Here is a 14,240-nt window from a genome sequence, read left to right on the forward strand (position 1 = left end):
TCAAAAAAGATTTACTGTGCATTGCTATTAGGCTCCGAGGGTATAATGGTAATTGGATAGAGTGAACTTTGTAACATAGAGGCTGAAACCTATGAGAAACATTGCATCAAAAGAAAGCAGGGCTGCAGGCCTTCAAACAGGCCGACATAGCAATCTCCTGGGATGTTAGGAGTTGACTAAATACTCTGCCCCAAATACACAGTTAGCCTCTAGAAATTCAAGCAGTAAAAGTATATTTTTTTGAGCCATGAAGGATTTTTCGTATGGGACAGAGTGACCTGGGAAACAGAGCATCTTGAATTGTCGTCTCCATCTTGGGAGGACAGTGGCCGCTCCCTGGACCGGGAAAGGTCCAGGGAGAAGGAATATTGGTCCAGTATCTAGGGACAAGCAGCCAGGCCAGGCAGGAGAAAGGTCCAGAGTGGAAATCAAGTGTGAAAGATAGGGGTTGGAGCAGGGAGTTATATGGAAGTTGGAGAATGTGAGGTACTACAGAATATCCTGGGAGGATAAAATCTGCATTTTTAAAAATTCAAGGAACATAGCATAAAATTACCCGTGGTAATTCATTCCAAAGGTAAATAACTATGTGATCAAAGAGTGTATCATCTATCTCAAATCCCTCAGGCCAGAGTTTCTATCCATTTCTTAGCAGCCTTTGCACGCATGTTGAGATGAGGAGAACTCCATGGTCTCCTGTGTCAAGAAGGACAAAATGGGATTCTGACCTTGGAAACTTTCATCGCAGATGCAGATGGCGCCGGTGGTGCAGTATCCGTGCCCACTGCAGAGCTTGGGGCAAGCCTCTCCGATGTACACGTGGTCAATTGCCCAGCTTTGCTTCTCTGTTTCTTCGCCCTTCTGGATCCAGCGAAACTGTGTTGCACTGAAAGTCCCACAGAGAGCAGAAGGGATTCAGGAGGCTGTTATCTTCCATGGCTATGTCCAGCATCCAGCCTCTGGGAATGGGGGCTATTTCTAAGAAAAGGGCTTCCCAAACTTCTCCCCGAAGCACCCAATTGGTGGAGGTGAGTGAATGTGTACCCCTCACATTCTAGGAGTATATACCCCAAAAGCCCTGAAAATTTTATGTGAATTTCCTATTCTGTTCCATAATAAACCTGTCTATTTTCCCTATAGTGGTGTATCATTTTCAAATCTTTGAGGAAAATCAATGCTGCTCTAGGAAGACTGTGAGCCATTATATTTACCCTGCAGCTTTGCGTAACCCAACCAGCCTGGCACAACCCAGAGGGCACTGATTCTGGGAAGAGCAGCACAGCCCTTGGGAGCACAGAACACTGGGGCAGATACGGTGCCAAGTCCAAGTCTTTGGGCATTTGTGACTCTGGGCCTGTGATTGAGTTTGGTGTGTGCTGTGGTATTTAATCAAAAGAAAATTTGACGTCTATGAATCATTTACAAACAAGATCCTATTTCTTCTTGGGACATGCAATTGCCATTTAGGGGCATGGGTTGGTGAGGGGGGGGAGATGAGGGGAAAGGGTACTAGGGCTGCAACTACAAGTCTAGCCTCATTTTATCAGTTGCTCTCGCCTCATTGTATGCGCTCTGCAGAGACTGGCAGATGATGCCACGAAGTTTACCTTAGTATGCAACCTACCTGGAGGAGACATGGTCAGGCAGCTGGATGGTGATTCTCTTCCAGCTGGAGCTGTTGACAGCGTTGTAGATGGTGGCTTCGTGGAACTGGAAGGGGGAGCAGCCGATGCTGTTTGAAGAGGAAGGAAGGCATTGGGTCTGAACGAGCTGCCAGGAATCGGACCTGCAGAAACCAAAAAGGCTGCATTAGACAGCTCTTCAGAGAAATATATGACCTGTCTAATGTCAAGGGAATGCTTTAGGGCTGGGTTAAATTAAGACATTTTAATGTAACTTTCCTATTTCCTATATATATTTATAATTACAGATAATAAAAAGAAAAATTGAAAACTACCTCGTATGAGATAGATCCTAACTCTTTACAGGAACATTAATATATTCACAGATGACAGCATAAGATGATGGCAGGAACAGAGTGGCATTCTAGCGACTTCCTCCCACTGATACTGTTACAAGAACCACACCTGGAGTCGATTGACAAAGTTCTCTATCTACCCAAACTTTCTCACTATAATTCATTTTTCAAAGTGGTGGTGAGAGGCAGGCCTCCCAGCACCAACAAGGCAACCTTCTTCTGTCAGACTGATGCTCAGTACTGCTACTATGCTTTAGGAGGTGTGACTCTAGCTAAAGCATGTTCAGACCTTTCACTGATCTATATTTCTATTAGGGATGGTTGAGAACAAGCAACGTGAATAAAAGAGGGTTCTACTTTGAGGACAAACGTAGTGTCTTACTTATCTTAACAATGTAAAGTTTGTTGGCTGCAGCGTAATATAACATTGATTTTTCTTGGTTTGAAGGAAAAATTTGAAAATAAGATACATGTGTGAATTTTATACAAATGAAATTTTTACGTGTGTACACAGGAACTGCCACTTTTAATACATAAGAATGCTCCCCTGTAAGCAGCTGCCTTAAAAATAGACAAACATTTGAATTTTATATTCACGTTTGGAGGAAATGTAAAACATTATTTCACAAACCTTGCATCCTTAGTGTACTCCAACATTACGGAATGAAGGTCACCACAAGAAGTGGCTTCACAACCCACCACAATCTAAAACAAGCAAACAATTGATATGTGTCAGCCTAGATTAAATAATACCTCTCATTAATTAGAAATCCCATCTCTCTTCATTATGACTCTGAAAAGTAATCAAGAAGTATTCAGAGAAGCTTTTACAGAGCAGCCTGCTAGGACACCGAGAATACATTCTTTTGAGCTTTGTTAAAGTCATGCCATTTTGCAAGGAGACGAGAATTAAGGTTAAAAAAATACTATTTCTATTTACTTAATTAGTATAACATATTAATCATAAATTTGGGGAAGATAAATTGGTCAAAAGGAAAGCAGTATTTGGAGAATTAAAGGAAAGAAACAAAGTATCATTGGTTCAAAACATTTTCATTGATATCCTATCTTCGTTGATGCTACCATTAAATTTTTATTTGTAATTAAAAATAGTAATTTTTAATTACTTAATAATTATTCCTAGTCTTTTTCCATTTCCATGTGAATAAAAGCATTCCATATTATGTGCAATTAAATGCTTGAATCATCAATAATGCATAAATGCTAGAAAAATTTGGTGATTCAAATTTAAATTCTAATCATCTGCTCAATCAATAAGTCCTATTTCAGTGCTGATACTAGGGAAGGTTAATGCTAAAAACTTCAGACTATACGCTTATTCATAAAACAACCCTGGTTTCAGAGATAGAATACAAAGTATATTCCAATAGCAGAAATGGAAACCAGAACACATATAAATAAAATGCTGTGGTGCTTCACAGGAAGGAGAGATTGAATCTTACTGAGTGGGTTAGAAAATAGTTCATCAGAAGTGGGAGATCTAAATTATTCCAACTACAAAAAGAAAAGATAATTGTGTGACGTGATAGAGGTGCTAATTATCACTATTGTGGCAATCATATTACAATATATAAATGTATCAAATCAACATGTTGTATACCCTAAATTTACACAATGCTATATGTCAAATATATTTCAATTAAAAAAAAAAAGAAAAGAATTAATCAGGTAGAGTGTATGTGAACTGTCCCTGAAGAATGGGAAGAGTCTGAGAGGTAGAGACAGGAGAAAGACATTTGGGTGGGAAAGCACTGTGGCATGTCTGGAGTGCAGCGTTTGGTGTGTTTTGGTCTAAGTGTAGAGTATGTGGAATATTGGTAGAGGAGGTTGGAAAGATTGGTTGAGTTTGACAGACCATGAGTTGTAGTCAAAGGTGTTTGATCTTAATTTGGTAGGCAGTGGGGAGTCACTGAGGGTTAATGAGCAGTGGAATGATGGGCTCAAAGCTGTGCTTTGTAAGGATCAGTCTGACTGTGCTGTTGAAGACAGGTGGGAGTGGAGAGAGATTAGAAAGCAAAGGACTACTCAATGGCCTACTCATTTAATTAGGGCCAGAATAAAGGTGGTAAGAGTGCAAACAGAGGAGACGGGACGGGTGCCAGGGACACTGGGAATTAGAATTAAAAGGATGTAGTAACTGATTAGATGTAAAAAGTGAAAAGTCAAAGACTAAATTAAAATTTAGAGCCAGTGAATAGGTGACAGGCAGTGCCATCAAGAGAAATAGGAAAATCAGAAAGAGGAGTTGGCATGGGGCAGGAAGATATGAAGTTCACTGTTAAGACATGTTGAGTTGAGGTGCCAGTAAGACAGAGGTGTAGAAATGTACACAGGCTATTAAAAGTACTGAATTGACTGTTGATGAGCCAGTCAAGGTTGGATATGCAGATTTGGGAGTTGCTCTTAAAGATGTGATATTTGAAGCCAGAGGATGAATGAAGTTTCCAAAGGTGAGAATGTCTGTGAAGAGAGAAGAAAGCCAGGGAGAAGTACTAAGAAATGCTGATATTTACCAGGTTGAGGGAAGAAGAGGAACCAAAAAGGAGACAGACGTAGATATCAAGAAGGTAAGAGGAGAAGCAGCAGAGAACCCAGAAGCCAATAGCAAAGAGAATTTCACGAGCTGGAGAAGACAAGGACAAGAGTGCCAAATAGTACAAAGAAAAGGAAAAATGAGGAATGGGTGAAAGCTGAAAGCTGTTGGATATGGTGTTTAGAAAGTCTATGGTGACTTTATTTTTTTATTTTTTAAACTTTTTATTTTATATTGGAGTGTAGCCGATTAACAATGTTGTGATAGTTTCAGGCGCACAGCAAAGCAACTCAGCCACACATATACAGGTAACCATTCTATGGTGACTGTAAAAATGCAGATTTAGTGACACTTTAATCATTCAATTTCTGGGGACAAGCTTTTTTTTTTTTTTTTTAAATTTATTATTTATTTATTTTTGGGTGTGTTGGGTCTTCGTTTTTATGTGCGAGGGCCTTCCCCAGTTGCGGCAAGCGGGGGCCACTCTTCATCGCGGTGCGCGGGGCCTCTCACTGTCGCGGCCTCTCTTGTTGCGGAGCACAGGCTCCAGACGCGCAGGCTCAGTAGTTGTGGCTCACGGGCCCAGTTGCTCCACGGCATGTGGGATCTTCCCAGACCAGGGCTCGAACCCGTGTCCCCTGCATTGGCAGGCAGATTCTCAACCACTGCGCCACCAGGGAAGCCCGCTTTTTTTTTTTTAAGGAACAAATTGACTTGGCTAGAGAAGAAAATTTCAGTCTCTTCAGTTCTGGGTTGATAGAGGCAGCAAAAGAGGAGGTCCCAACCAACTTAATCAAGAAATGCTCTGATGTGAGCCTGGTAGAGGGAAAGCCTTAAGGGATGTGGCTTGGAATTAGGGGTGGTATAACACTGGACATGACCTTGAGCATCCTTCATGTCACTAAGTTAAAGACAGTCCTTAGGGAGTGGTAGCATTTGGGGGGCTTGCCTCACCCTACAGTCTCTGAAGGAGAGTTTAATACAGAGCTGAGGAAAACAGAAAATTTGTTTCTTTTTTTTTTTTTTTTTGCAACATACCTCTAGGAATTTTTCATCTTGCAAAACTGAAGCCATATACATATTAAGTTCTCATTTTCCCCTTCTCCCAGCTGTGAATACATTTTTATTATACTAATAAGGATTCTTACTATTAATTGTGATTGTAGCACATCTTTTTAAATAAGGGTATTAGAACAACTGATCTGTCTCTTTAAAATGATCTAGTAATAAACTGCATTTCTGTAATGCCCCTTTTTAGTGTGTTCTGCAGTGAGAAAGACATTAATTGATATTGCTTTATCTTTCTCTCTAATTGTCTATTAATTACCTCCTATGCCTTCCCTTCCATTCTTCTATATGAATAAAATATGCATTTATAAGAAGTGAGAGTCTTTTTCAAATCTTTGAGGATTTGGGAAGTTCCAATTGGGCTAACGTACAGGTTCGTTTTTGGAAGTCAGAGACAAAAGAAAAATGGAAAGACATAATGAAAAAGGATAGATAAAGAAGTAAAGTGGCTTGATGTATGAAATAGACATAAAGAGAAAGTGGTAGAGAAATGGAGGAGAGAAACAGACAGAGAGGGACAGAGACAAAGAAACTAATAGGCAGATGTGCCTATTTGAGCTTTTTATTTCCAAGTTTGGAAAAGTGAACTCAAGATTACATATCTGAGGGACAATACAGTTACATTTCTTGCTATGTCCCAATATACTTAGATTTTAACCTGTGTTCAAATAATCCTACAAGATAAAGGTCTTTGTGAAAGATAACTTCTTGTATTCATAAGATAAAGTCTCTTTTAATGAATGAAATCAATCATTTCCTTGGAGTTGTTCAAATAAGGATTCTCTCTATACCCCCTCCCCCAAATGTAGTGCCAGACTCTGGAAGAGTCGCTTCCCCTTACTTTAAACTGCATCATGTATCCTGGCTGTATAATGAGTTCTCTGGAGGAGAGTGCATTGTGAGTCTTGTCCTTCTTTTTATTTGGCCAGTAGAGGTGGAAGGATGGATTGCCACAGAATCCTGCTGTCCTCACTGCATTAGGGTAAAAACTCCAGTTTTCTTCATGGGAAGTGCCTTCTGTTAAGGTAAATTGGAAGTAATATGGCATGTTATTCTCTTGAATTAATTGGGTTAGTGTTGAACTACTTGAATGTCTATGCTCTAGCTCTTTACTTACCCTTTAAGATTGACTTTTATCTTATTTAATTGGTATAATATATAAATCCAAGATGAGAAATCGCATCTAGAAAAGATTATTAAATGCTAGAACAATGATTACTCAACTTTTAAAATGTAATTGCTAGACTGGTAACTTTCACCATTGCAAAATTTTTCCTGGTATACTTTCAAACCAATACAATGTGTATCTCTGCACAGAAATTCCTAAAGAAACAGAAATTATTTTGGGCTACTGAAATTTCAAATTATACTTAGAGCGAGACATTTTGTCTTTAATGATTGTCTTTAAGATTTATTAAACATTGTCTTTAAGATTTATTAAAGTCTTAGTTGACATTTCAACATAAATTCTTAGTTGATATTTCAACAAGCAGCCAACCTTGAAGATGTATAAACTATTGGGCAAAATAATAGCTAACATTCGTTGATCAGTAAATATGTGCTAGGTACTCATCTAAAGGCTTTTCATATAGTAACTCATGTAAAGACATAAGCAAACAAAAGACTCACAGGAAAGATTGCTCAATGTCTTGTTTCTTACCATCATCAAAAGTGTCGACCAGTTGACTGGGATTGATTTCCGCTCCGCCAATCAGAATGTTGTCTAGTGCCCACTGAGCACGCTCTACCCCGGAGACCACAAGTCCATTGCTGATCACAAAAGGCTGCCACCAGCGAAGTCGAGTTGTGTTGGTGAGGGCATCCTCGGGGAGAAGGATGTAGTCGTGTCTGACAGAAATGTATTTCTGATAATCCATCTCATGGAGCAAAGTCCAAGTAATTCCTGTAAAGCAAATACACCAAAAAAGTAACATATCTGGAAAAAACACCACAAACCACCAGTATACTGCAGTTACCGTAAATTTCCCAAAGAAATCTTCAGCCAGGTAATGAGATCTGATTTCACTGACTTTAATGTAAGTGTTCCCCACTTACACATATTGTTTCAAAATGAGGCTGATGATATAAGGGGAAGGGTATTTAGAAATACTTGGCCACAAATAGAAACACTTAAGTAAAAATTATATACTTTCTGCTTCTAAAATTTTGTTCTCGATTCCTATATGCATTATTTCTCATAAATAATGAGAAAGACCCATGTTCTGCATGTTTCTGGACAAGAACTCCTAGTATTTTTAAATATAGCTATTATAATTCTATGCAATTTGTGATTTGTTGGACGAATATGAAGCTTCTGTCATCAACTGATAAGAGAGTAGGTGGAATGTTTACATTACTTAAGAAAACACTTTTTGAATACCCTAAAATACTTTAGGGTCATCTATTTATCTGCCAGTTATTAAGAATGATACCCATCTGCTAAAGCTGATTTTCTAAAGACCTCATGGTACTACTGGCCTGGTTTCAGCTACTTCAAAATAATGAAACAGAATCTTGTTAAAATCGTGTGTCACAGACTCAGGAATCGACTCTCTTTTTTACAACTAATGACGTTTTCTTGTAGCTCTTCTATAGCATTTATTACATGCTTGTTCACACAAAAGCTTTTTAAAACATTAAAAAATTTTTTTTTAAATTAATTAATTAATTTATTTATTTTTGGCTGTGTTGGGTCTTCGTTTCTGTGCGAGGGCTCTCTCTAGTTGCGGCAAGCGGGGGCCACTCTTCATCGCGGTGCGCGGGCCTCTCACTATCGCGGCCTCTCTTGTTGCGGAGCACAGGCTCCAGACGCGCAGGCTCAGTAATTGTGGCTCACGGGCCCAGCTGCTCCGCGGCATGTGGGATCTTCCCAGACCAGGGCTCGAACCCGTGTCCCCTGCATTGGCAGGCAGATTCTCAACCACTGCGCCACCAGGGAAGCCCCTAAAATGTTTTTAAAATTATCTTTTACTTGGAAGACCAGGCAAAAATTTATCTCTTAATTGTATCATTTATAATCAAGCTTCAGCTAAGCATAGTGATTATTTTCTTTATTCATAAAGTTTGGAGTTTATTTTTTTTAATGTGATTTCTCTCTTGTCCCTTTTTTGGGTAGATTTTGTATAACACAGAAGTCACACATATATAGAACGTGTAACGCAACTAAGGTCTGTAGCTTTCTCTTTGTGGCTTTCACTATTTGCACTGCCAGGTCAGCAAAGCTTTGCAGGGACTTTGCTGAGGGGCACTGGATGGAATGTTGCAATCTGCTCCAGGGCGTGGCTTTCACCCCCAAACGTGCCTCCATCGGTAGAGTAGTCTAACAGCACGCCTTCCTTCCGGCAGATGGGTCGATGGCAGGAGGTCATGTTATTCTCACTACCGATGCGCCCCCAGTATTGCAGGAATCTGAATGCAAGCACATATTATCTGTCAGAACAGTTAATTAGAACAAATCGTCTACTCAAGTCCTGGATAACAGCTTCTTCCACACATGCATTCTGGTTTGTGGGCCAATTTGCTAAGTTGTGACAAAAATAACAAAAATTTGACTTACTTTGCCCCTCTGAGATCTAAATCTTGGGTAATAGCTTGTCTCACTGTGGATCCCCCGAAATAGAGTGCAGTGTCCTCTGCAAGAATCCCACACTCAGTACAAGTATTTCCACCTTCCAAGGACATCCATAAATCAGGCTTGATTTCTTCACTGTCAAAGCGTTCCTTCAGGAAAGTCTGGAAAAAATTAAGTGGCATGTGTTTAAAAATAACAATTTTAAAGAATAATTATGGAATAGTTAAGACAATACAGAATTACATCTTGGACTTGAAAAAAATTAGAGCTGATTTCAAATGCTTTTCCAAAAGATATTAAAAGAAACCCAACAGGACACATCCACAGTATTCTTTTCCATCATATATTGAAGATCATTTAAACTGGTTAAATAATGTTTAATAATTGGAATTTAAAATCTAGAATCTTAAAATAAAACAATTGTAAAGTTGAGTATAGTAATACTCCTACTGGTAAAACGTTACTTAAGCATGTACTCTCAAAATATACTTATTTATTTATGTATTATATAAAAATACTTTTGTACTTTATTATGATTCTATGAAACATGAACAAGAATTGAAAATTTAAAGGAGTAAGACAAAATAAAACAGGTGTTTTAGCACTTTTCCCCCCAATATTCCCTGATTGATTGTCTCGTTCTCCCTGGGAGTACGTGCCCCCCACCAAATGGAGACTGATTTAGGAATCCAGAACCCTTAAACCTAATACATATTTTTAAAGTTTCCATACAAAGGATTTATTTACTGGGGGCCCCAAAGAATGTGGTTATAAATTATTAGTCTCACTCTTAAGTTGGTTCTTGATGCACAGTCCGCAATGTGAGTACATGCTTCATTCAGGGGCTTTAACATTACCTTCAGAGTGTGAGTCAAGTAGCAGTTTGGCCCAGAGTATCCCGGATCACAGATGCACTGTTCCTTTAAGCAGTCCCCATGGCCTCTGCAGTTGTCCAAGCATTCAGGGCCCAGGTAGAAATTGTCAATTGCCCACTGCGTATCTGAGTGCTTCTGATAGAACCTAAACCTTACTGGACTATTGGCAACACAAAAGCAAAGGAGTGAAGAACAAAAGCTAACTTTACTCAGGTCCGTTTTCCTGCGTGTATATTCAGTAGTCAAGAGAAAAAACATTTAAATCATTCTGACAAGATGAAATGGGTTAATAAAAGATGTTTTCAGAGTACCACTATCTTTCTAGAAATGGAAGTTTAAAGCCAATTCAATTTACATTTTAAAATACGTGAGTAAACTTGTAAAAAAAAACCCCACCAAAACCACAGTGGAATCTCTATTTCAAGCAAAAGGAACATTTAAAAATGCAAATCCATAACTATCATAAATCAGGTGGCTTATGAACTGGAGTCCTGTGGCTGCGAAACAATTTCGATTCATTAATCGTATTCCTGAAATTGTACAGAAGGTGAATCAATCCTTTGACAGAGCCTTGTCGGCATACACACGGCCCTCAGGTGGTTGGGAAACAGCAACTTCTGAATGCCCCAAAGATAATGAATATTCCCAGAGTAACTGTGCTAATTAGAAAACAATTTTGAAAGGATTATATATTAAAGGAAAATTTCCCTGAGATTTCAATTTCATCATTGCACTTCTCTGTCTTCTGGGGAAAATACAAGCCTCATAATTAACCTTATATTAAAATATGCCACCCTATTTTGGTGGAAAGAGTTCACAGTGCATGAGGGAACATTCTGGGACAGTGTGAATGCTCTGTATCTTGTTTCACGTGGTGGTTACACGGGTTATACAATGGGAAGAACTCACCGTGAGGAACAATTAAAATGTGTTCATTTTACTGAATGTAAATTATACCTCATTATAAAAAAGAGAGTGAAGACAGGAGGGGGAAATGAGGAAATGAGGTTGTGGTGGTTCCCCAGCATACATCTCAGCCCAGAGGAGTCATATGAGATCATCGCTGTAATATAGCCCAGAGGAGTCATATGAGATCATCGCTGTAATATAGCCCAGAGGACTCATATGAGATCATCGCTGTAATATAGCCCAGAGGAGTCATATGAGATCATCGCTGTAATATAGCCCAGAGGACTCATATGAGATCATCGCTGTAATATAGCCCAGAGGACTCATATGAGATCATCGCTGTAATATAGCCCAGAGGACTCATATGAGATCATCGCTGTAATATAGCCCAGAGGACTCATATGAGATCATCGCTGTAATATAGCCCAGAGGACTCATATGAGATCATCGCTGTAATATAGCCCAGAGGACTCATATGAGATCATCGCTGTAATATAGCCCAGAGGACTCATATGAGATCATCGCTGTAATATAGCCCAGAGGACTCATATGAGATCATCGCTGTAATATAGCCCAGAGGACTCATATGAGATCATCGCTGTAATATAGCCCAGAGGACTCATATGAGATCATCGCTGTAATATAGCCCAGAGGACTCATATGAGATCATCGCTGTAATATAGCCCAGAGGACTCATATGAGATCATCGCTGTAATATAGCCCAGAGGACTCATATGAGATCATCGCTGTAATATAGCCCAGAGGAGTCATATGAGATCATCGCTGTAATATAGCCCAGAGGACTCATATGAGATCATCGCTGTAATATAGCCCAGAGGAGTCATATGAGATCATCGCTGTAATATAGCCCAGAGGACTCATATGAGATCATCGCTGTAATATAGCCCAGAGGACTCATATGAGATCATCGCTGTAATATAGCCCAGAGGACTCATATGAGATCATCGCTGTAATATAGCCCAGAGGACTCATATGAGATCATCGCTGTAATATAGCCCAGAGGACTCATATGAGATCATCGCTGTAATATAGCCCAGAGGACTCATATGAGATCATCGCTGTAATATAATGCCCCTCACTACTGACGGAGCCAGGAACGGGCATTCTTGAACTAATTTGTACCAACGGGATGCAAGGAGGCACTTGCTCCAGCTCTGTTAGAAAGAAAAGCGACTCTCTCTCTGTCTCTCTCCCATTGGACACAGGTAAGGATGCACTGTGCTCCAGCTTTCTGGCAGTCATCTACGTTCAGGAGGGGAACCAGCCTGAAGACTGAGTGTGACATCCGTGTGCGGACAGTGGAGCGAAGAGTAAGAGAGTAAGAAATAACAATGGCCTTGAAGACACTGTTGAGCTTGTCAATCAACCAATCCTAGAGTCCACTTATCTTTGGGTTTTTTTCATTATAGATACAGTACATTTCATCTTCAATTGAGCCAAATTTAATTTTAATTTGAATGGAGTTTTCTGTTACCTGCAGCTGAAAGTATCCTGATTGTTTTCTAGCATGTTAATTGACTAAGGCCTTTAGATTTGTAGCAGAAAACTGTGAGTGGTCATGTAATAAATGATCTCTGAGGGACTTTTTTTTTTTTTTTGCCATGTGTAAGCACCTTATTCAAAGACTCTATATGTTCTGGTCATATATCCTAAGTCTGTTTCACAAGAAGGTTCTTCATTTAGCCAGAAACTGTGATTTATATGGTGGAAGTATACCTGTCATCTTCTTTAATATATCTTTTCCCTTAATTTTATAGTTAAAGGGAAATTTTTAAAAAATATATATTTATTTATTTATTTGGCTGCACCAGGTCTTAGTTGCAGCATGTGGCATCTTTGGAAATTTTTTGTAATTGCCTAAATTAACTTATCCACATACTTTTCAAAAAACAGTTTAATCATCTTGGCTCACTACTGCTCCAGGCTAATTACTTTTCACTGCAGGTGCAGAACATAATGCTTTGATAAGAAAAAAATGAAACCTACCTACAAACTACATTTGTACAAATAGCATGAAGAGTTAGGATTTGTACAAATAGCATGATGAGTTAGGTTTTGTTCTTGGCTCTGTCTATCATGGATTGATAAGGCAGTAATGTGGAAAGCATATGATGTACAGTGGACCACAATTTACAAGGTCCATAAGGTAGCATACATGTTTTCAACTGGATCCAAGGCCATCACTATTGCTCTGTCCCCATTTTCAGACACTGAGGTATGGAAAATGGAAGGGCCTGTCAAGGCCTATCTTGACAAGTCTGAGGATTACAATTTGAGGTCTCCTTAAATTAGCTCATCATGGAGGTCACCAGTTAGAGAACCTTTAGAGTTAGGGAGGAAGAGAGCATTTTATACACAATTACACAATACTTTCAGGCTGACCACAGTGTCCCTAAACCTACTTCTAGTGCTTAGAACTAGGCTTTATTTTAATTTTCTACTTACTTTCCGACTAAACTTTCAGGAAGTGGGTAGGTGATCCTTTTCCACCCTTTAGTTGGAAAGAATACAGATGGTTGAGAAACACTTCCAGAGCATTTTGGGTCTGCAGGTAAGCACTGAGGGACCAGATAATTCCAGCTCACACCAAAGTCAGTAGAGTACTGCACGTGAATTTGATTCTGGGTGACTTTTTCCGATACTTTACATCCAACAGAGATCTAACAAACGGAAATACAAGATTATTAAGGTATTAAAACCATATTACATGTTTCTGCTCTAAAGACTTGGTAGCAAGAAAGTTGCTGATCACTTGACAGACAACCACATCTGTCCTGTATTTTCAGGTTCATTATTTGCTCTGCTGATAGACGGCGGAGTTGACATGGTTGCCCAAGGTGACAAATTATAGAAAGTGCCACATATATTGTGCAGGGAGTTTGGAGAGAAGCTGAAATCTGTGCTTCTGCCATGGCTGGCTGATTGCCTTGGTAGGCCTGGGCCTACTCTTACAAATTGTTGTTTGTTGTGCTAATGGTCCGGCACTTCTGTTTGGCAGAATGCTCGACCAAGAAGGATTACTAACAGCTTTACCAAGTTTACTGTTTTGTTATACAATTTATGACTCTCAATAAATCACTTTCAACTACAAGTAAGATGCAATGAAGTAATTACAGAAGGTACTTTCAACCCTAACCCCATAATGCAACTGCTAATACAGTGGGATTGAGGTAGACAGAATAAATTGATTGAAATAAAATCTTGGCCAAAATTGATGTTGGCATTAATGCTAATCATGCCTTTGTTTTCTATAATTTTCTTTCT

At 39.2% G+C, this 14,240-nt stretch overlaps 1 protein-coding gene across 1 annotated transcript in view; it reads right to left on the minus strand.

Moving 5' to 3' along the window:
• RELN (reelin) overlaps positions 1-14,240 on the minus strand; it is a 374,678-nt gene that overhangs the window by 14,433 nt on the left and 346,005 nt on the right. Inside the window, exons 50-58 of the mRNA XM_059934127.1 lie at positions 13,422-13,636; positions 10,029-10,206; positions 9,157-9,332; positions 8,902-9,008; positions 7,261-7,503; positions 6,442-6,617; positions 2,610-2,683; positions 1,625-1,786; positions 729-886 (exon numbers count right to left, since the gene is read on the minus strand). Of these exons, the coding sequence (XP_059790110.1) occupies positions 729-886; positions 1,625-1,786; positions 2,610-2,683; positions 6,442-6,617; positions 7,261-7,503; positions 8,902-9,008; positions 9,157-9,332; positions 10,029-10,206; positions 13,422-13,636 (1,489 nt within the window). The remainder of the gene's footprint in view (positions 1-728; positions 887-1,624; positions 1,787-2,609; positions 2,684-6,441; positions 6,618-7,260; positions 7,504-8,901; positions 9,009-9,156; positions 9,333-10,028; positions 10,207-13,421; positions 13,637-14,240) is intronic.

This window comes from Balaenoptera ricei, chromosome 9 (assembly GCF_028023285.1).
Source record: "Balaenoptera ricei isolate mBalRic1 chromosome 9, mBalRic1.hap2, whole genome shotgun sequence".
Taxonomy (NCBI): Eukaryota; Metazoa; Chordata; class Mammalia; order Artiodactyla; family Balaenopteridae; genus Balaenoptera; species Balaenoptera ricei.